The 19,656-nt window shown below is 43.1% G+C and overlaps 1 protein-coding gene across 1 annotated transcript in view; it reads right to left on the bottom strand.

Annotated features, from left to right (window-relative positions):
* Positions 1–1,251: 1,251 nt before the first annotated feature.
* The window catches only part of LOC103682107 (adhesion G protein-coupled receptor E2-like), a 37,862-nt gene continuing 19,457 nt past the window's right edge, over positions 1,252–19,656 (bottom strand). The window contains exons 6-20 of the mRNA XM_008711693.2: positions 17,255–17,410; positions 16,530–16,697; positions 15,998–16,044; positions 15,783–15,860; positions 15,182–15,359; positions 9,294–9,401; positions 8,903–9,126; positions 8,520–8,699; positions 6,968–7,165; positions 6,453–6,688; positions 4,191–4,257; positions 3,992–4,083; positions 2,635–2,797; positions 2,440–2,550; positions 1,252–1,423 (exon numbers count right to left, since the gene is read on the bottom strand). Coding sequence (XP_008709915.2) covers positions 1,373–1,423; positions 2,440–2,550; positions 2,635–2,797; positions 3,992–4,083; positions 4,191–4,257; positions 6,453–6,688; positions 6,968–7,165; positions 8,520–8,699; positions 8,903–9,126; positions 9,294–9,401; positions 15,182–15,359; positions 15,783–15,860; positions 15,998–16,044; positions 16,530–16,697; positions 17,255–17,410 — 2,057 coding nt within the window. The 3' untranslated portion in view covers positions 1,252–1,372. The remainder of the gene's footprint in view (positions 1,424–2,439; positions 2,551–2,634; positions 2,798–3,991; positions 4,084–4,190; positions 4,258–6,452; positions 6,689–6,967; positions 7,166–8,519; positions 8,700–8,902; positions 9,127–9,293; positions 9,402–15,181; positions 15,360–15,782; positions 15,861–15,997; positions 16,045–16,529; positions 16,698–17,254; positions 17,411–19,656) is intronic.

Genomic DNA, 19,656 nt, shown 5'->3' with positions numbered 1-19,656 from the left:
TTTGACAGAGATAGAGACAGCCAGCGAGAGAGGGAACACAAGCAGGGGGAGTGGAAGAGGAAGAAGCAGGCTCATAGCAGAAGAGCCTGATGTGGGCCTCGATCCCATAACGCCGGGATCACGCCCTGAGCCGAAGGCAGACGCTTAACCGCTGTGCCACCCAGGCGCCCCAATAATTCTTTATTTAAAAAAAATGGGATGTCGTAACTTCATGACATATCAGGAGATACATCAAGTCAGTTTCCCCACCACTGATGATATTAAACTTCATTGTTAGTTTCAGGTGGTGGCTGTCAGATCTCCATGTTGCAAATGTACACTTTGTCCCTTGTAATTAATTGGTAGTCTGTGAGGTGATTCTTTGGCACTGTGGTCCCAGCCTGTTCTCCAAATGCTTTCACTCAGTGCCTTTAGTGGCCATTTATGGGATATTGGAAGACTCATGCTCTCCTAGTTCTGTTGTATTTTCTGCATCTATTAGATGAATTTTTAAAGCATCAGTATGGACTCATGGATATGCTCAGTTGAAACATTATAATCAGGTACGGTCATTTTCCTTGATGTTCAAATTGATATAGAATTGGTCAGAGGGAACCCTCAGGGAGTTTCTTGTAGGTGTAACTGCTCTGGATTTAGATCTTGCTTAGATCGCATGATGAGGGTGAAATAATATGTTATCTATAAATACATCTCACAAAGTGTGCAGTAGCCATACACACCTTTTCCCACAACTCAACTTATAAAATGTAAAGATGCAGAGACTCTAGTCCCACAGCTCTGATTTTACTCTGATGAAACTTTCCCCCCACGTTTAAATTCTGTGAAATCAGGAATTGGAGCTTCTTGATCTCTGTCCAGCACATATTTCTGGAATGAATAAATTAGTAGGTCTTTAGAAATGGAGGGTCAAGAAGTTGAGGCATGTATATATGTATGGAGACCAACTGGTCTACTTTGCCTGTAACCAAAGTGTTTTCTGGGATGTAATACTTTCAGTACTAAAGCCAGGAAAGTCTTGAGCAACTGGGATTAGTGGTTTATACTACATGCAGGTATGTGAATGTTACTTTCCTCTCTTATGCTATTTTAGGAAGGTCCTTTGTGGCTGGTTTTCCTTGCTATATATCATCAACCTGAGGGAGAATTTTTGTAGAAGAGGCTTCTACTAGGGTATTGGGTCATAGCTCCTGATTATACTGGCAGTGAGATGAGCATGCTGCATGAACCAGAAAACCAAAAGTCTCCAGCAGCTGAATGTCAAATGTTTACTGCTTACTGTCTCCCACAGCAGTGCCAAGAAGAGTTATTTGTAATAAACACGAAAAAGCATTTTTTATACTCTTTGCCCAAAGGATGGAAGCCAGTGTTTTCTTCATTTCCTAAGAGACAAGTTCGTCATGTTCAGCTGTTCATTATAACTCTCCTAAGAAGGAAGGTGTAAACACGACATTGTGTTAGACGGTGCAAGATGTCTACACAGAAAACTACACAATATCGTCAACAGAAGTCTAAGAAGAGAAAAGGTTTTTTTTTAAACTTTCTTTTTTTTAATGTTTTTTTATTATATTCTGTTAGTCACCATACAGTACATCACTGGTTTCTGATGTAAAGTTTGATGATTCCTTAGTTGCGTACAACACCCAGTGCACCATGCAATACGTGCCCTCCTTACTACCCATCACCAGCCTATCCCATTCCCCCAGCCCCTCCCCTCTGAAGCCCTCAGTTTGTTTCTCAGAGTCCATAGTCTCTCATGTTTCATTCCCCCTTCTGATTACCCCCTCTTTCTTTATCCCTTTCTTTCCCTACCGAAGAGAAAAGGTTTTGAACATACAAATGCTTGGTACAATTCACACTGCCAAGATCTCTCCTCTGCCCTCTGTGATTCTCTAGTGAGGTTTTGCAGGGTTTGTGTATTTGGAAATACTAGGAATGAATGCAGACTTTGAAGAACAGTCTCCTATCTGACTTAATACTTATTTCGCTTTACTTTTATGACTATATATACGCATTGCTCATCATATACAGGGATGGCAGGGAGTGACTAGGGACAAAAGCTCTGCAGTTTGTTCGTCAATACTATGGATCATTACTTCCTGATTACTTGGTAATCTTTCTCTGCTTATGAGTATTTTGTATCTTGTCCCTAAGTACAATAAAAAGGGGTTGCACCCATGTCACAAAAAGTGGGTTCTCTACACTTGTGGGGAAAGAGGACAGTCATGTGCAAGGGTTAGTGTGAGCATAGAAAGTGAGTGAAACTATTGGAAGACTTCCTTTCAAGACAGGGAAGGGCCTTGAGGTGTGTCGCGGGGTAAACTAAGTGTGAACCATCCAAGAGCATCACCTGCTATACACCCAGGTTGGCCAGTGAGGTGGGCATGAGCTTCTCAAGTGAATGGGTTAGTGAAGTGCTCTGGGAACACTGCATAATCTTACCTCACTGTGTTTGGAGGCATCAGACATGGTCCCGCTTGAGAGAGTGTACTTCTCAGACTCGGCTTTGGTTTTCCTGATCCCTTTGAACCATTTCTTATATTGTTCCCGGACCTGCAGAGGCAAAGCATGCTTGGGTCAGCTCACTGAGGGGAGTGAGGACAGGAAGGGCCCTGGGTGAGAGTCGGGCAGTGGTACCTGCTGGCTGAGGAGGCAGTACACCAGGAAGATGCCCTGCAGGCTGTTGACGATGGTGAAGAGGTAAGCCATGACGATGGCAGCTGGACCCACCTGCAGGACACCCAGGCACCATGTGCAGCCCAGGATGAGCAGCTGAGCTGTGGCTTTAAATGTCAGCATCCTGGGTGGGAGGAGAAAGGAGGTCATGATGCACCCAGAGTAACACCACCGGGGCTGGTTTCATGTCCTCTCCATGGATGCTTCTGATTGAGTTGCGATCAACTTTGATCTTTACTGTCAATGATTCCCTAAAAAGAAACCTTATCCCTCCAGAATGTGAGTTTCAAAAAGATCATTATGTTTCATGAAGATCCCCAATTTTGTTCAACTGACATTACTGAATGTTCTGTGCACCTGGCTCTAGGCTGGGGCTAGGGAGTTCAAAACAGCGAAGACAGATCGGTAGGAGAAGGAAGGGAAGAATGAACGGGGGGTAAACAGAAAGGGGGAGTGAACCATGAGAGACTATGGACTTTGGGAAACAAACTGAGGGCTTCAGAGGGGGGGGATTGGGATAGGCCAGTGATGTGTATTAAGGAGGACACGTATTGCATGGAGCACTGGGTATTATGCACAAATAATGAATCATGGAACATTGCATCAAAAACTAGGGATGTATGTATGGTGACCAACATAACATAATAAAAAATTATTAATAAAAAAAAGACTTCTGTTTTTACAGACTTTAAAGTCTAGTGGAAAGACAAAAACAAATGATCACTGATGACATTTGCGAAGTGAGGTACTTCTTTCCATCCAGGGCTGTTCCTGTCCTCACCCTCTCCACGATCTGAGCCAGGGCATGCTTTGCCCAGAAGAGAGGCCATTGACTCTGTGCAAAGTTGAGGAGAGCAGAGGATGTCCCCAGACTCTTAGGTATGTGACATGTGGCTGATGCAGCTGAGTTCACCGGGTGCCAGAGAAGGGGAAGGCAGAGGGCAGAGCATGCACGAAGGTGTGGCCATGATGGGTGTGCTGGTTCTGAAAACTGTTATGGGATTTCCTGAGTGTGTTATAAAGGTATGAATGTTCTCAGGATCTTTTTCATGGCCCCACGGTAGCAATCCCTGCTTATCACAACAAAGGCAATTCTCTCCGCGCGAAAGTAGTTTGTTGTTTGGGTTGTGCATGGATGGGATGTTTTTGGTGTGGGTGTCAGCAGCAAACCACAGAATGTGAGGGGGCGGCCAAGGAGGGTGGCTGCACCTCTCTCTTCCAGTCCCCTCGGGAGCCCTGGGAAGGGACACCAGAGCCTTGGAGGCATGAGGATAATGTTTGGTATGGGGGTTGGTGTGTATCTCTGACCCATCCTCACCTTGTGTTCTGGAGGGTGGACACATCTCTGTTGACGGAGGAGAGCTTGTTTTTCACAATCCAGAAGGTCATCAGGAAGAAAGCCAAATTAATCTGCAGATAACCCATAGGTATATTAATTACACTCCACATCGGACAAATCTGCGTCCTAACTCACCCAGCTCCTAACCTGGCAGGGAAGAAGGTTTTGTGTTACTCACGGAGAAGATGGTGCAGACGGGGCCAAGGAAGGTCCATATGAATCCTTTGTCTGTGTGGAGCCAGCATCTAAGAGAGAGATGGGAAGAGATTCAAGAAAATATGGGCCTTTGTGGATAAAGGATTGATAAGTAGACTTGCCCCTCCCCTTGTAATGTTTCCTCCTACCTTCTTCATTATTATCATTTTTTTTGTTAAAACATTTAATACACCCTCCTAGTAAATTTTAAGTATAGAATACACTATTGTCAGCAATATGCACTAGGTAGTATAGATCTCCTAAACTTATTTATTTTGCAGAACTACAACTTTGTATATGCCTTTGATGGTGGCGATGGTTTCATGGGTATTAGCCCCAAACTCATCAGGCTGTATACATTAATTACATGTGGCGTTTTACATGTCAATCACACCTTAATAAAGTGGTCTTTAAAAAAGGATACGTTCCTTTCAAAAAGCTCTTCTATGTCTTGGCACCCAGATATGCTGGCAGAAATAAATGTAATTTTTAATAAGAAAATAAAGGTATTGATCAATAAATTAATTTATGGGTTTTGGATAAGTATTGAGTGTCTCCTCTGTGTCAGGATCTGTACTTGGCTCTAAAGACCCAGTTGGGATTAGGGTAGAGTGGTTTCAGTCCTCAGGGAGACCTCAGCGAGGGAGGATCAAGAATTAGACGATAGATAAAATCAAGATGAATTTTATGATCAAGTATGAGAAGCTATGAGGATATGTAGCTGGATCCATAACCTAGTCTGGGGTATAGGAGATCCGGATAGCTGAGAAGGGTTTCCCTGAAAGAAATGAATTGTATTAAAGCTGAAGTATGAGTGATGAGTGGGTATAGATGGGTGAAAATTTGGACCATATAAGAGTGAGTGAAAAAACCCCAATGCAACAAAACAGTGAGCCTGCCCCAGCATTAGGGCTCATGTGCATTACATCACTAATTCCTGAAGAAGACACAGGTACTCACATACTCACAGGTCAGGCATCTCAAGGCCACACCAAGAGCAATGACAGAGCTGGACTTTATCCCCACGGAGGGGAGCTGTGAGTGAGGTGGGAGGTGTGAGGACTGGGGAGAGGGTCAGATAAAACCAGCAGGAAGCAGCAAAGGGAAGCTTCGAAGGTGGGCATAGGCAAACTGCAGCCTGTGGCCCGGGGCCGCTGCCATCTGCCCTTGTAAGTGTTTTACTGGAACACACATTCATTCCCTTCCGAATTGTCTGTAGCTGTTTTTGAGCTCTGAGGACAGAGCTGAGTAATAATCAAAGCTGGAAATATTGATTATATGGCCCTTTATGGAAAAAATTTGCTGATCTTTATGGTCAACTCCCTAGGGAGACCAGCTGGTCGGGGCTCGCTGATGTCATCAGGATAGGCGCGTGGTGTGAGCGCCAGACTGGATGTGACCCCAGCTCTGCCACCAGCCAGCTGTGTGACCTTGGCCATGTTAGTTAATCTCCTTGTGCCTCAGTTCCTCATCCATAATATGGCCCAATGCTAGTTTCTACTGCACAGGTTGTTGGGGGGATGATTTGAGCTGACACCAGAAAAATATTTGGAACAGTGATTATACATCAGAAATGATTTCTAAATCTTAGCTGTGGTCATAGTTATTTCGTCATCCAAATGACCCTTTGTTTCTTGTAAAATCAAGATGGAGAAGGAGTTTACACAAATCAATGCCATCTATTCATTTCATTTTTGCTTTCTGGAAGATTTAAAACTGTCCCCTCAATGTAATGAATACTATATTAATATATATTTACCAATACATATGATGCTATTTATATTATGGACTATAGCCATTAATATAATATAGTTATTAATAGAATATTTAATTATATTTTAATATAATATTTAATTATATTAATGAATTAATAATTAAATTATTAAATTAATATGTAAAATAATTAAATCTAAAAGATTAAAAAGTTACATCATTTATCTTAACTAATTTATAATTATTAAACATCATTAATATTATATTAGCATATAGTTATTAACATAATGCACAATCTTATTTAAATAGACAATTATTAACATACTTTATAATTAACATTTAAAACAATTATGTCTTAATGACTTAAAAACAATTACTTCAATGAATACAATCTTCCACCAGGTAGATGTCCTTGGAGTGACCACTGACCTTTTCTCTGCCTATCATGTTCTGATGGAATTAAATTGCTATTGGTTCTATGATGGCCAACGTTGTCCTGGAGAAGAGAAGGACAGTGGGAATTTGCATTTACCGGGTGGGTGTTCCATAAAGGTGAGGCCTGGATGCCGCAGAAATGGCCACAATTATAGCCGGGGCTCCATAGCCCACGGGGAACATGAGCTTCTTCATGACCCTGCTCACGCTGGAGTAGTTGACCACCGTCAGGTTCCGCGCAGTGAGGAAGAGGTGCAGACCCTCCAGCAGCATCCAGGTGAAGGAGGCCAGGTAGAGGTAGTGTAAGGTACCCGCGATGATGGCACACAGCACCTGGGGGAGGACAAAGGTGCCCCAGGATGGACTGTCAGGGAGGAGGGTGGCCCCAGGACCCCTCCCATACTTTGCCATTGGAGAGGACGCTCAGGCGTATGGTCGAGTTGTCCGGAGAGGGTTTGTCTTCTAGTTCATTGGTCAATGTGAAATAGGCTACTTACTCCTCTAACCTCCCCGGGAACCAAGGACATTTTATTAAGGTATCAGTGCAGCACAGCTCCATGAACTGAGCGCCCCTGGGACAGGGCAGGGGCTCCTTTGTGACAGTGTCAGTACCTTGATCTCGGTCCGGTCGATGGCCGTGAGGAAGAGCAGGTGGGCCAGGAAGAGGCAGATTGAGAGCTGCAGGTGGAGTGAGGTGCTGGTGTTCTGGATGGTTTTGCACAGCAGGAAGGTGAGGGCTGCCAGGAGGAGGCACAGCAGAGAGAGGCCCAGCCCCACATAGGTGATCGCAGCCAGCAAGGGATCCTCCTCCTGGGACCCAGCAAAGGGTAGCAAGAGGACATCGCAGTCACATTTTCCTGCTCTAGGGTAATTTAAAAAGCTTCCATTTTTAAAATTTTATATTTTATTTTTATTTTTGCTGTAGCCCAGGAAAGAAGGAGGTGGGTAAATTTGCTAAATTTTTATGGAAATCTGAACTGATTAAGTCAGATCTTGGAAGAACTGAGGGATAAGAGAGTCCTTACTTAAAACAGAGCCCAGGAACTCACAAGGGTTTATTTTACTTTACAAATCCCCTAGGTAAGTCTTTGATGTGATGATCCAGAAGAAGTAACCAGCTCACCTGGCCAAGGGAGCAGGCAAACATAGTTCCTAACCCATCTGTACTCACTGGCTTTCTTGGCCCCTTTGACCTCTGCTATCACCAAATCTTCCTTTCTACAGCCTTCCTGTCCTTGAGGCCCCTGTGATAAGCAGAAATCTAATTTGTCAATAACAGAAGGTGTACACACACTTTCTTCTGGATTTTCAGTTAAATGCCATTTTAGGTGCTGCTGTGAAGGGATTTTGCAGATGGAATTCAGATCCTATGTCTTTAAGAGAAGAAAGGGATAAAGAAAGGGGGGGTAATCAGAAGGGGAATGAAGCATGAGAGACTATGGACTCTGAGAAACAAACTGAGGGCTTCAGAGGGGAGGGGGGGTGGGGGAATGGGATAGACTGGTGATGGGTAGTAAGGAGGGCACGTATTGCATGGTGCACCGGGTGTTATACACAACTAATGAATCATCGAACTTTACATCAGAAACCAGGGATGTACTGTATGGTGACTAACATAATATAATAAAAAAACATTAAAAAAAATAAAGATCAGATGACTATATTTAAAAAAAAAATTGAGGGAGTTTATTGTGGGTGGGCCTGGCCTAATCAAGTCGCTCTTAAAAGCTCTAGGCTCTTGGAGAAAATGATTCAAAGTTTGAGAGCATTTGTGGTGAGGGAGCTCCTCCTGCCGGCCTCTGGACGTAGATGCTGATACCTCTGTGAGGGCTGCTAGAGAAGGAATGCAGGCAGCCCCTAGGAGCGGAGCAAGGTCCCCTGCTCACAGCTAGCTAGAAAGTGTAACCCCAGCGCTATGACTGCAAGGAACTGAATCCTGCCAGCAACCAGGGAGCTCACAGGAGAACCTGAGCCACAGACGAGAATGCAGCTCTGGCTGATTTCAGGCTGTAAGACCCAGAACAGCAATTCAGCCCCACCATGCATGACTGCTGCCCCAAAGAAAGCACAAGACATATATTTTGTGTTTTTCAAAATTCCCTACATGTGGGGAAATGTGTTACAGAGCAATAGGCGTGGAATGCAGCCCCTCTCAGGCTCTCACCTGCACGTCGTAGTGGGCCATGAGGACGGCAAAGCTGCTGAGGTGGGTGCACTGGCAGGTGGTGCTGGTGTCTCTGGTGGCCACCATCCTGCAGCCCGTGGTGGCCCAGTGACCATATCCATCGTGACTGTGCTCCCAGAAGACACAGAACACCTTTTGCTTTGGCCCAGGGGTCGCTGACTGTAGGAGCAGAGTGTAGGTGGGAGCTGGTGGTTGTGGGGCTCAGAAATGCTTATCCAAAGCTGGCTTGCAAAGGATTTTCTTTGGGGAATGATGGACCCATGGGGGAGCCCCCCAGAACCTCAAGACTGAGCTAGGCAGCAAGGCTGTGCCCAGGACCCAGGCTCCTTCCACACCCACAGCCCCGTCTCACCAACACTCACATGGTGAGAGAAGATGAAGGTGATCGGGGAGCTGAGGTTCTGGGTGTCCCTGTTGCTCGTAAAGGCAGAGATGACATCTGAGAGCAGGACAGAGGGGACTCCTTGCAGCACACCCTTGTGTGCCCCATGCAGAACTGCCTGCCTCTCAGACTCCGGGACCAGGCGGGTCTTAGCCAGCAACTTGCCCATCCCCGGAGTTGAGACAAGGCCCACCACAGAAGGACCTGCAGGAAGAGACCAATGTTGACACCTCGGGGTACCCAACAGAGCCCCTTCCTCCTCAGAGGGACACTTTGTGGCTCTACCATACCCCCCTTTCCCTTTTATCCTCAGTTCCCTGTTTGTCACATCCTTGGGCATCTTGTGACCTTCCTCCCATCTCAGCCGTTACCTGAGTCACCAGATTCGTGCACCACATTCCAGTTCAGCAGCATCTTCGCCTGATTGGAACTCAAAGTGACGTTTGTGTGTCCTTGCTCCTGCACCGCAAGGGCCAGGTCTATAAGATGTCAGAGTCGTATAAGGGAGTTAGGTTAGTAATTGTGGCTGTAGTGGTTGGTATAATACCATTTTATGTGTGTATATATATATGTATGTATGAAAGTATTTTATACATTACCTAAATCTATAATATAAATACTTTATATATAATATAAATATATACAAGTCATATATAATATATAATATTATTTTGAATATTATATATTTTATAATTTATAGAATGCACACACAATATAATATATGTATATAATATAAGGTATGCATGCTCTAGATATCATATATTATATATAAATAATAGTATTATTTGGCACACATAATAATAGTATTCACATATTTGGTATACATTCATATTTGATAAATTTGAATTTATCAAGGGTTATAAGAGAATATTATAAGCAATATTCAACAGTAGGTTAGATAACCTAGATGAAATGAGGAAATTCACAGTCACAAACTACTAAAGCTGACTTTTCTATTTTTAAGTTCAATTAGCCAACATATAGCCCATATTAGTAAAACTGACTATTTTTTATTTTATTTTTTTAATCATAATAATTTTTTAATTATATTATGTTAGTCACCACACAGTACATCCCTCGTTTTTGATGTAAAGTTCGATGATTCATTAGTTGCGATAATACCCAGTGCACCATGCAATACGTGCCCTCCTCAATACCCATCACCAGCCTATCCCATTCCCCCACCCCTCCCCTCTGAAGCCCTCAGTTTGTTTCCCAGAGTCCATAGTCTCTCATGCTTCATTCCCCATTACCCCGCTTTCTTTATCCCTTTCTTCTACCGATCTTCCTAGTTCTTATGTTCCATAGATGAGAGAAATCATATGATAATTGTCTTTCTCTGCTTGACTTATTTCACTTAGCATTATCTCCTCCAGTGCCGTCCATGTTGCAGCAAATGTTGAGAACTCATTCTTTTTGATGGCTGAGTAATATTCCATTGTATATATGGACCACATCTTCTTAATCCAGTCATCTGTTGAAGGGCATCTCGGCTCCTTCCACAATTTAGCTATTGTGGACATAGCTGCTATGAACATTGGGGTGCATATGGCCCTTCTCTTCACTACATCTGTATTTTTGGGGTAAATACCCAGTAGTGCAATGGCTGGATCATAGGGTAGCTAAGTTTAGAAGAAATAGAAAATCAGGACAGACCTGCAATAGGTAAAGACCTATTGAATCATTTATCAAAAGCTTCCCTGAACAAATACCCACACCAGATGGCTTTGTTGCTGAATTCTATCATCCATTTAAAAGACTAATCCTTTGTAAACTCCTCCATAAAATAAAACAAAATAAAGTAAAATAATATAGGAAGGAATACTACTTAAGTAATTCTATGAGAGAACCATTACCTTGCAAACAAAACCAGATAAAGATATCACAAAGAAAAAAAAAAACAACTGTAGACCAATCTCTTATGAACATAGATGCCAAAATATTCAACAAATATATAGAATAATTTTACCCAAGGATGCTCAAGATTTGTACACAGAAAACTGTAACCTGTTCATGGATGGGAGACTCAGTATTGTTAGGATGACAATGGTCCCTGCAGGGATGTACATATTCAGCAATCCCTTTCAGGATTTCAAAGTAATTTTAGTTATTTAATTTTTTGCAGAAATGGAAAATCTCATCCTAAAATTCACAGGGCATTGCAAATACCCAAATACTATCTTGAAAATGAAAAACAAAGTTGGAGTACTTAACCACCTAATTTCAAAACTGTCTACCAACCTACGGTAATCAGAACAGGAGGGCACTGGCCTAAGGATTGTCCTACAGATCAGTAAAATAGAATTGAAAGTCCAGAAACAAACCCATACATCTATGGTTAATTCATTTCCAACAAATGGTGCCAAGACCCTTCAGTGGAAAAAGAAAAGTCTCTCTAGCAAATGGTCCTGGCACATCTGGCTATCCACACACAAAAGAAGGAAGCTGGAACCCTACCTCACACAACACACAAAAATTAGTTCGAGGGGCACCTGGGTGGCACAGCAGCTAAGTGTCTGCCTTCGGCTCAGGGCGTGATCCCGGCGTTATGGGATAGAGCCCCACATCAGGCTCCTCTGCTATGAGCCTGCTTCTTCCTCTCCCACTCCCCCTGCTTGTGTTCCCTCTTTCGCTGGTGTCTCTATCTCTGTCAAATAAATAAATAAAATCTTTAAAAAAAATTAGTTCGAATGGGTCAAAGACTTACATCAAATTTTTAAAAAAATTTATTTTATTTTTTAATTTAAATTCAATTAATTAACATACAGTGTATTATTAGTTTCAGAAATAGAATTTAGTGATTCGGCATATAACAGCCAGTGCTCATTACATCAAGTTCCCTCCTTAATGCCCAACACTCAGTTACCCCATTCCCCACCTCCCCTCTCCAGCAACCTTCAGTTTAAGAGTCTCTTATGGTTTGTCTCCCTTTCTGATTTCATCTTATTTTATCTTTCCTACCCTTCCTCTATGTTCACCTGTTTTGTTTTTTAAATTCCACATGTGAATGAAATCATATGTGTCTTTCTCTGACTGACTTATTTCTCTCAGCATAATACCCTCTAGTTCCATCCACATTTGTTGCAAGTAGAAAGATTTCATTTGTTTTAACTTAACAAACTCAACACCCAAAGAACAAATAATACAATCAATAAATAGGCAGAAGACATGAATAGACATTCTCCAAAGAAGACATACAAATGGCCAACAGACACATGAAAAAATGCTCAATAGCATCAGGGAAATACAAATCAAAACCACAATGAGATACCACCTCACACCAGTCAGAATGGCTAAAATCAGCGATGTACTGTATGGTGACTAACATAATATAATAAAAAAATATTATTGTATAAATAAAGAATGGCTAAAATCAACAACTCAGGAAACAACAGATGTTGGCAAGGATGCAGAGAAAGGGGATCCCTCCTACACTGTTGGTGGAAATGCAAACTGGTGCAGCTACTCTGGAAAACAGTATGGAGTTTCCTCAAAAAGTTGAAAATAGAGCTACCCTCTGACCCAGCAATTGCACTACTGGGTATTTACCCCAAAGATATAAATGTAGTGATCTGAAAGGGCACCTACACACACACACACACACACACACACATACACACACAGCCATCAAAAATGAAAATTTTCCATTTGCAATGATGTGGATGTAACTAGAGGGTATTATGCTAAGCGAAGTAAGTCAATCAGAGAAAGACAATTATTATATGTTCTCACTGATATGTGGAATTTAAGAAACAAAACAGAGGATCATAAGGGAAGAGAGGAAAAAATAAAACAAGATGAAACCAGACAGGGAGACAAACCATAAGAAACCTTAATCATTGGAAACAAACTGAGGGTTGCTGGAGGGAAGGGGGGGTGGAGGGATGGGGTAACTGGATGATGGACATTAAGGAGGGCATGTGATATAATGAGCACTGGGTGTTATATAAGACTGATGAATCACAGACTTGTACCCCTGAAACCAATAATACATTATATGTTAATTAAAATAAAAATAAATAAATAAAAAAAGATTTCATTCTTTTTGATTGCTGGGTAATACTCCATTGTATATATACACCACATCTTCTCTATCCATTCATCACAAAGACCTATATTTATGGGGTGAAACTAGAACTAGAAGTAGTTAGGAGGAAGGAACACAGGTGTAAATCTTCAAGGTCTTGGATTTGGCAATGGATTCCTAGATACGACACCAAATGCCCACACAACAAAAGAAAAAACAGAGAAAATGGATTTCATCACTTCAATGTTCATTAAAGTGAAAAGACCATGGAGAAAGTGCAAAGACAATCTATGGAATGTGAGAAAAAATTAGGAAATCACGTATCTCAGAGAGTCTACTATTAAAATATATAAAGAACTCTTACAGCTCAACAATCAAAAGCCAAACAATGAATTAAAAAATAGGCAAAGGACTTGCACAGACATTTCTCCAAAAAAGTTACACACAAGTTCAACAACTAACACAAAGAGATGTGAGACATCATTAGTCATCAGGGAAATGCCAATCAAAACCACCATGAGATATCACCAGACATATACTGAAAAGACTACCGGAAAACAAAACAAAAGGAAAGTTCTAAGTGTTGCTGGGGGTGTAGAAATTGGAGCCTATTGCTGGTGGGGATGGAAGATGAAAAAAATCACCTCTTTAGAAAATAATTTGGGGCTTCTCAAAAAGTTGAACATGGAATTACCATGTGACTCAGAAATTCCAATCCTAATTGTGTACCCGAAAGAACTCAAAACTGTTATTAAAACAAAAACATGGGAACCAATATTCATAGTAGTACTATTCTCAATGGTCGAAAGGTGGCAACAAACTAAATGTCCATCAGTGGAGGAAGGGCTGAACAAAATGTTTTGTATCCATATGCAATGGAATATTATTCAGCCATAAAAAATAATGAAACACTGGTAGAGGCTACAACATGGGTGAGCCTTGAAAACATCATTCTAGGTGAAAGAAGCCACAGTATAAAGCAACATAGTGTATGATTCTCTCTATATGACATGTCCAGAATAGGCACATTCATAGAGACAGAAAACAGACCAGTAGCGTCCAGGTGCTGGGGGAGGGGAGGAATGAGGAGTGACTCCTGAGGGGGGTATAGTATTTACGTCAGGGGTGATGAAAATATTTTAGAAATAGAGGCAATGATTACAACTCGGTGAATGTACTAAATGCCACTGAATTGGGGTGCCTGCGTGTCTCAGTCGGTTGAGTGTTGGACTCTTGGTTTTGGCTCAGGTCATGATCTCAGGGTCATGGGATCGAGCCCCACGTTGGGTTTGTGTTCAACGGGGAGTTTGCTTGAGGTTTCTCTCTCCCTCTCCCTCTGCCCCTCCCCTCTGCTCTTACTTCCTCTTTTTCTAAAATAAATAAATAAATATTAAAAAAATAAATGCCACTGAATTGTACACTTTGTTCAAAATGGTGAATTTTACGGTATGTGAATTTTACTTCAAATAAAACAAATAAAACACTTAAATATCAGATAATATTAAATTCGTATTATTCTAAATTAAATAAATTGTTTTCTTGGGAAGCCATTTCTAATTTTATCGTAAATTCTTCATTATCATTAATTCATCTGTTCATAATTTATTTTATATGAACATGTATATTATTTGTAGTTTTATTGATTTCTTTTTAAATTGAGGTATAATTGACATTAGTTTCAGGTGTACAACATCATGATTTATTATTTGTATATATTGCAAAATGATCACCACAGGAAGTCTAGCTAACATCTGGCACCACACACAGTTACAAAATTTTTTTCCTGAGATAAGAACTTTCAAGATTTACTCTTGTAGCAACTTTGAAATATGTAGCATAGTATTACACAGTACCTTACATCCCATGAATTATTTATTTTATATCGTTTGACCCCCTTCAACCATTTAGCCCACTGCCCCACCCTGACACACCTCACCAGCACCCCTCTCACCCCCACCTATGGCAACCACTGATCTGTATCTATGTGTTTGTGTGCGTGTTTTATTTATTTATTTTTTAAGATTCCATGTATAAGTGAGATCACCCAGAATTTGTCCTTCTCTGACTTATTTTACTTAGCATAATTTATTCATTTCTTTCTAACCACTTATTTTAATTGGTTTATGAGTGTAACACTGAGATACAAGCATGGTCACACACTCCAGGGAGGCTGGGGGCCAAATGAGGCCGGGAACAGGCAGAGCAGAGTCTGGGGCAGACCCCAGTACTGACCTGTGCCTGCAGGTGCATTGAAGGTCAGTGTCCCATTGGGCAGAGCCTGGCTAATATTTCTCAGGACATCTTCCAGGCCAACGAGCAGGTTAGTGGCCACACGGTGCTGCTCTGAGTGGGGCAAGTCCTCCAGGTCCTCAGGGGTCTCCAACAGCTCATCTACCCCCTGTATGAGGTCCTGGGGGAGAGCAGACACAGAATAGTGCGTCATGGGCCAGACAGACTGCATGAAGAGGCTGTCCACTTAGCCTCAGAGTCAAGATCCTAGAGACTGTCTATTTGGAGGATAAAGGTAGCACTGTTTGGGATTTCCTGGGATTGCCCCTGGAATCCAGTCACTCATGGTCAATCCTGTTCATGAATGCCAAGGATGACATAAACCCAATTTCCAGGAACAGTAAGATGGAAGTTTGTTAGTACGTGCAGGCGGGAGTCTACCAGTGAGTACAAATACCTGGATGTCTGTTCTTCCCAGCTACCCTGGGAGATGCAGGGCCTCAGGGAGGCCACCACTGTGTGGGGGATGCCTCTTTCCACACCAAGGCTTTCCTGGGTCTTCCTGGGATGTCTCCAACTTGTCTCCTGTGGATTCTGACCTTACCTGGATGGTGTCCTGGACTGAGTCTGGTATGAACTTTCTGCTCAGATCTTGGACTCTTTCAAAGAAGTGGGAGAGTCTCTGGGGAGAGTAAAGATGAGGAAGTCAGAGAGCCTCAATGTGGGTGCGGAAGTTTGGGGATGGCGGCCAGGAAGGGTGGGGGGTCCATGCTTTGAGGAAGGATTTCCTGTCTCCTAGTCCCTGCTGGGGCCACTCACCCGGCTCTTGATTCCACGGGGTTGGGTCCAGGTGGGGAAAAAGATGCCTGCAGGGGACAACAGCAGTTCATTAGCTGTGAAAGCATCTGTATGTGTGTTGGCAGAAGGGGTCTAGGGTCAGATCAGGCCAGGCACCTTCCCAGATGGTCACTTGGTTATTCAGAGAGCCTAGTTTGGGCATAGAAGCATCAGGAAAGCCCCACTGTCTCCTCCCTGTGAGTGGGTGCTCTTTCTTATTCACACAGAGTGTGTTATGGGTGAACGTGGTGGCCCAGATGCTCGGCTGCCCAGATATGGATGGAACTGGCCTGAATCCTCCCTATCTTCAGCTCCAGAGCGCTCAGCTCCCTGGGCAGCTTTCAGCCAGGGTGGAGACATCATGACCATCTGTCCCAGCCTAAGCATTTGGATAAAGGCCATAGTGGGTCTTCTAGGGAACCATGTGCAGGGAATATGCCTCATTTCCCAAACAAGACCCAGTCTGGCTCCCAGTGATGGTTTTTGTTTTAATTCCCTCAGGGCAACTGCTTGCCTGCTCGTCCCCGATGATATCTTCCATTGTTCTCTGGTCTAGACAGGAGCCCCTTTTCATCACCCAATTCTCCATGTGTGTAGGGGGGTGGGTCCATGTTTTTCTCCTTAGACTTCACACAACATCCTTCTGGGGCCTGGTCATCTGTTTTGCTCTCAGGAGTGTGAACTGAAATTATTGGGGAGAGTCAGGGTAAGTCTTGTGCAGGGAAATAGACAGAGGCCAAGCAGCTGAGAAGGGGGGTCTGGATGCTGAAATTGTTGGCCAGGGAGAGTGCAGGCTGAGGAAAGGGGGCTGGCCCTCCCATCTTCCCATTGCAATATTTCTGGATGGGGTCCCTGTGTCCAACATGGCCCAAGAGGTCTGAGAGTTTTCCTGGCATGGCCAAGCCCAAGTGGGCTCTTGTGGGGAAAGGTCTTATCCTAGCAGTCACTGATGATGGTGAAGAGGAGGGATTTTGCCCTGGAAATAGTGTGCTGTAAGCTCCTGAACTACCTTGACTGACATCCTTTTTTTTTTTAATTTCACAAAAATAAAATGCCAGGTAGTGAGGGGAATTTTTTGAACTTCCAGAAGTTACTCTCTGCAGTGTTCTGACCTTGGGGTTCAAAGAGGTATGGGTGTCTAGGTAGGTGCCAAGGATGGCTCTCTGACGCCTGGACAAAATGGAGTAAATGACTTCAAACCTCACGGATGGGGGGATGGAAGGTGCAGGTGGTTCTTACCTTGACACGTGTTCTCACGCTCATTCCTAAATGTTCTTGCCCCAGAAGCAAGCTCATATCCTGGAATGCATGTGCAGTAGTAGCTGCCCTCTGTGTTCTGGCACTCTGCAAATTTTCCACAGGACACTGTCGAGGACGGCCCACACTCATTGATGTCTGGAACACAACAAGGCAAAGGGTCACCTCCCAAAGCTGTGAGTTCCCATAGGACAGAGGCCCTGGCCTCCAACCTGACTCAGCCATAGGGACCGGAGAGAACTCAGCTTGCAGGTGGCATTCCTGGGGCTGGTCTGAGTTGGAGCCAGCTGCTCTGAAAGTCTGCTCATGCTCTGCTCATCCCTGATCTCTGGCTGGGCCCCAGGGCACCTAGACTCAGACATTCTGCTGTGCCATGATGGGGGCTGGAAGGAGGTCTGCACCCCCTACTGCAGGCCTTGTGCAGTAGACAGAGGCACTGAGTCCCTATTTGCGCTATTGGAGACCTGGGGGTGGGCTCCAGTCAGGGTGACAGTGGCACTGAAGGCCACTCTGGATGCTGAGTCAGTGAAGGGTGTCATGGCTGGAATCTGTCCAGGGTAACACTCTTTCACACCTGAGGATAAAGCCAGGTGGTCAGGCCCCTGCCCATTGACACCTTCCATTGCTCACAGAGGCCCAACTACACTCCACAGTCTTCATCACCCATTCCCCCAGGCTCCCAACGTCAGGCATTTTTAAGATGCCCCAAGATGTCTCTGTGGGAGTCATACTATCTCCACTCCTGAAGGAAGTCCCCTCATGTCGGAGACACTGGGGATGTGACATGACTGCACAAAGTTTCTCACAACTGAATCATTGGGGATGTTTTTTGGCATCTTATCTCTTTCTGTTCTTTAAACATGACAGGGAAGATGTCCATTAGCCAAGTCCTCTTTGAGTAGCTCAGGGACTCATAGAGCTGGGGCTGGATGCTGTTGGCTAAAAATAGCAACAGTTTCATAAGAACCGTGGACACAAGAATGAATCAAAATACAGGCACAGAATATTTGGTCCTATACATTACGATACATTTAGAGTTTCTTCTCTGCACCTGTGGACATTCCTTCTAAGACCCCAGGCTCAGGCTGTGGGTGTCAGCACCAGGACATGACAGGATGTGGGAAGACACACACCTGACACATTCCGGTTCACCCCTATCTGGGCAATGGGACTGCCCACTCTTCTAGATGGTGACAACGGAGAGAGACCTGTCTTCAAGGTTGTGGGATGGGGTGGTATTGAGTGGGGGTCGGTTGAGAATGAGAGGAAAGGTGTGGAAGGCATGAGGACAGGAAACTCTTAAACCAGACAGACGTGCTCCCAGAAAGGAGCTGGGATCCAATTACATCAGCAGTAGAGTCTCTTTGCCATGCTCGCCCAGCCACGAGTCTCCATGAACACACCTGAAAATGCACCAACGTGGGCTAATAGTCACATCTTTTTTTTTTAAAATCTGACAACATCTTTTCCCCAAGTACTAAATGACACATGGATCTTAGAAAACAAAGAACATGTGAAAAATGAGAACAAAGAAAATCAACTGTAAGTCCACTATATACAGACTACTGGAAGATTTTGGATATTTTTTTCCCTCAGCTTTTCAAACATACTAGGAACATTTTCTTTCATTATCAATACATATACATCTAAGATGATTTTGAGCAGATGAAGAATATTTCTTAGTGTGAAATTGTTTATTTCCCCTTCTCCCCACTAAGTTTTTTATTGTGGTAAAATGCCCATAACATAAAATTTACCATGCTAACCATACTTAAGTCATATAAATTTCTTTTATGATCTTGCATTGTTGAAGAATAAAAACTCTTTTGCTTTAGACCTTGATCTGGGTTCTACAATTTTATTAATTGTGACTTTGGAGAAATCAATCTCTTTGATCCCAATTGTGATCATTTAAAAAAATGAATCCATAAAATTCATAGAAGAAAGCACAGGGGATAAGTGCTTTGAAATTGGTCTCAGCACAGATTTTTTTGGATCTGACTCCAAAAAGCAAAGATAAAGAAGTGGGAATACACCAAACTAAAAAACTTTTGTAAAGCAAAGGGAACCATCAACAAAATGAAAAGGCAATCTATAGGAAAAAATCTTTGCAAATCATATATCTGAGAAATGATTAACATCCAAAAAACATAAAGAACTCATTCAACACAATAGAAAAAGCCTAAACAGCCCAATTTAAAAATGGGCAGGGGATCTGAACAGACTTTTTCCAAAGAAGACATCCAAACGGCCAACAGGTACATGGAAAGGTACCCAACACCACTCATCATCAGGGAACTGTGGATCCAAACCATAATGTGATATCATCTCGCACCTGTTGAAATGGCTATTCTAAAAAAGAGAAGGAATAGCAAGTATTGGTG

Source organism: Ursus maritimus, unplaced genomic scaffold, assembly GCF_017311325.1.
Source record: "Ursus maritimus isolate PB19 unplaced genomic scaffold, ASM1731132v1 scaffold_14, whole genome shotgun sequence".
Taxonomy (NCBI): domain Eukaryota; kingdom Metazoa; phylum Chordata; class Mammalia; order Carnivora; family Ursidae; genus Ursus; species Ursus maritimus.
The sequence above is the reverse complement of the archived record's forward strand: the minus strand, read 5'-3'. Positions and strand labels throughout refer to the sequence as shown.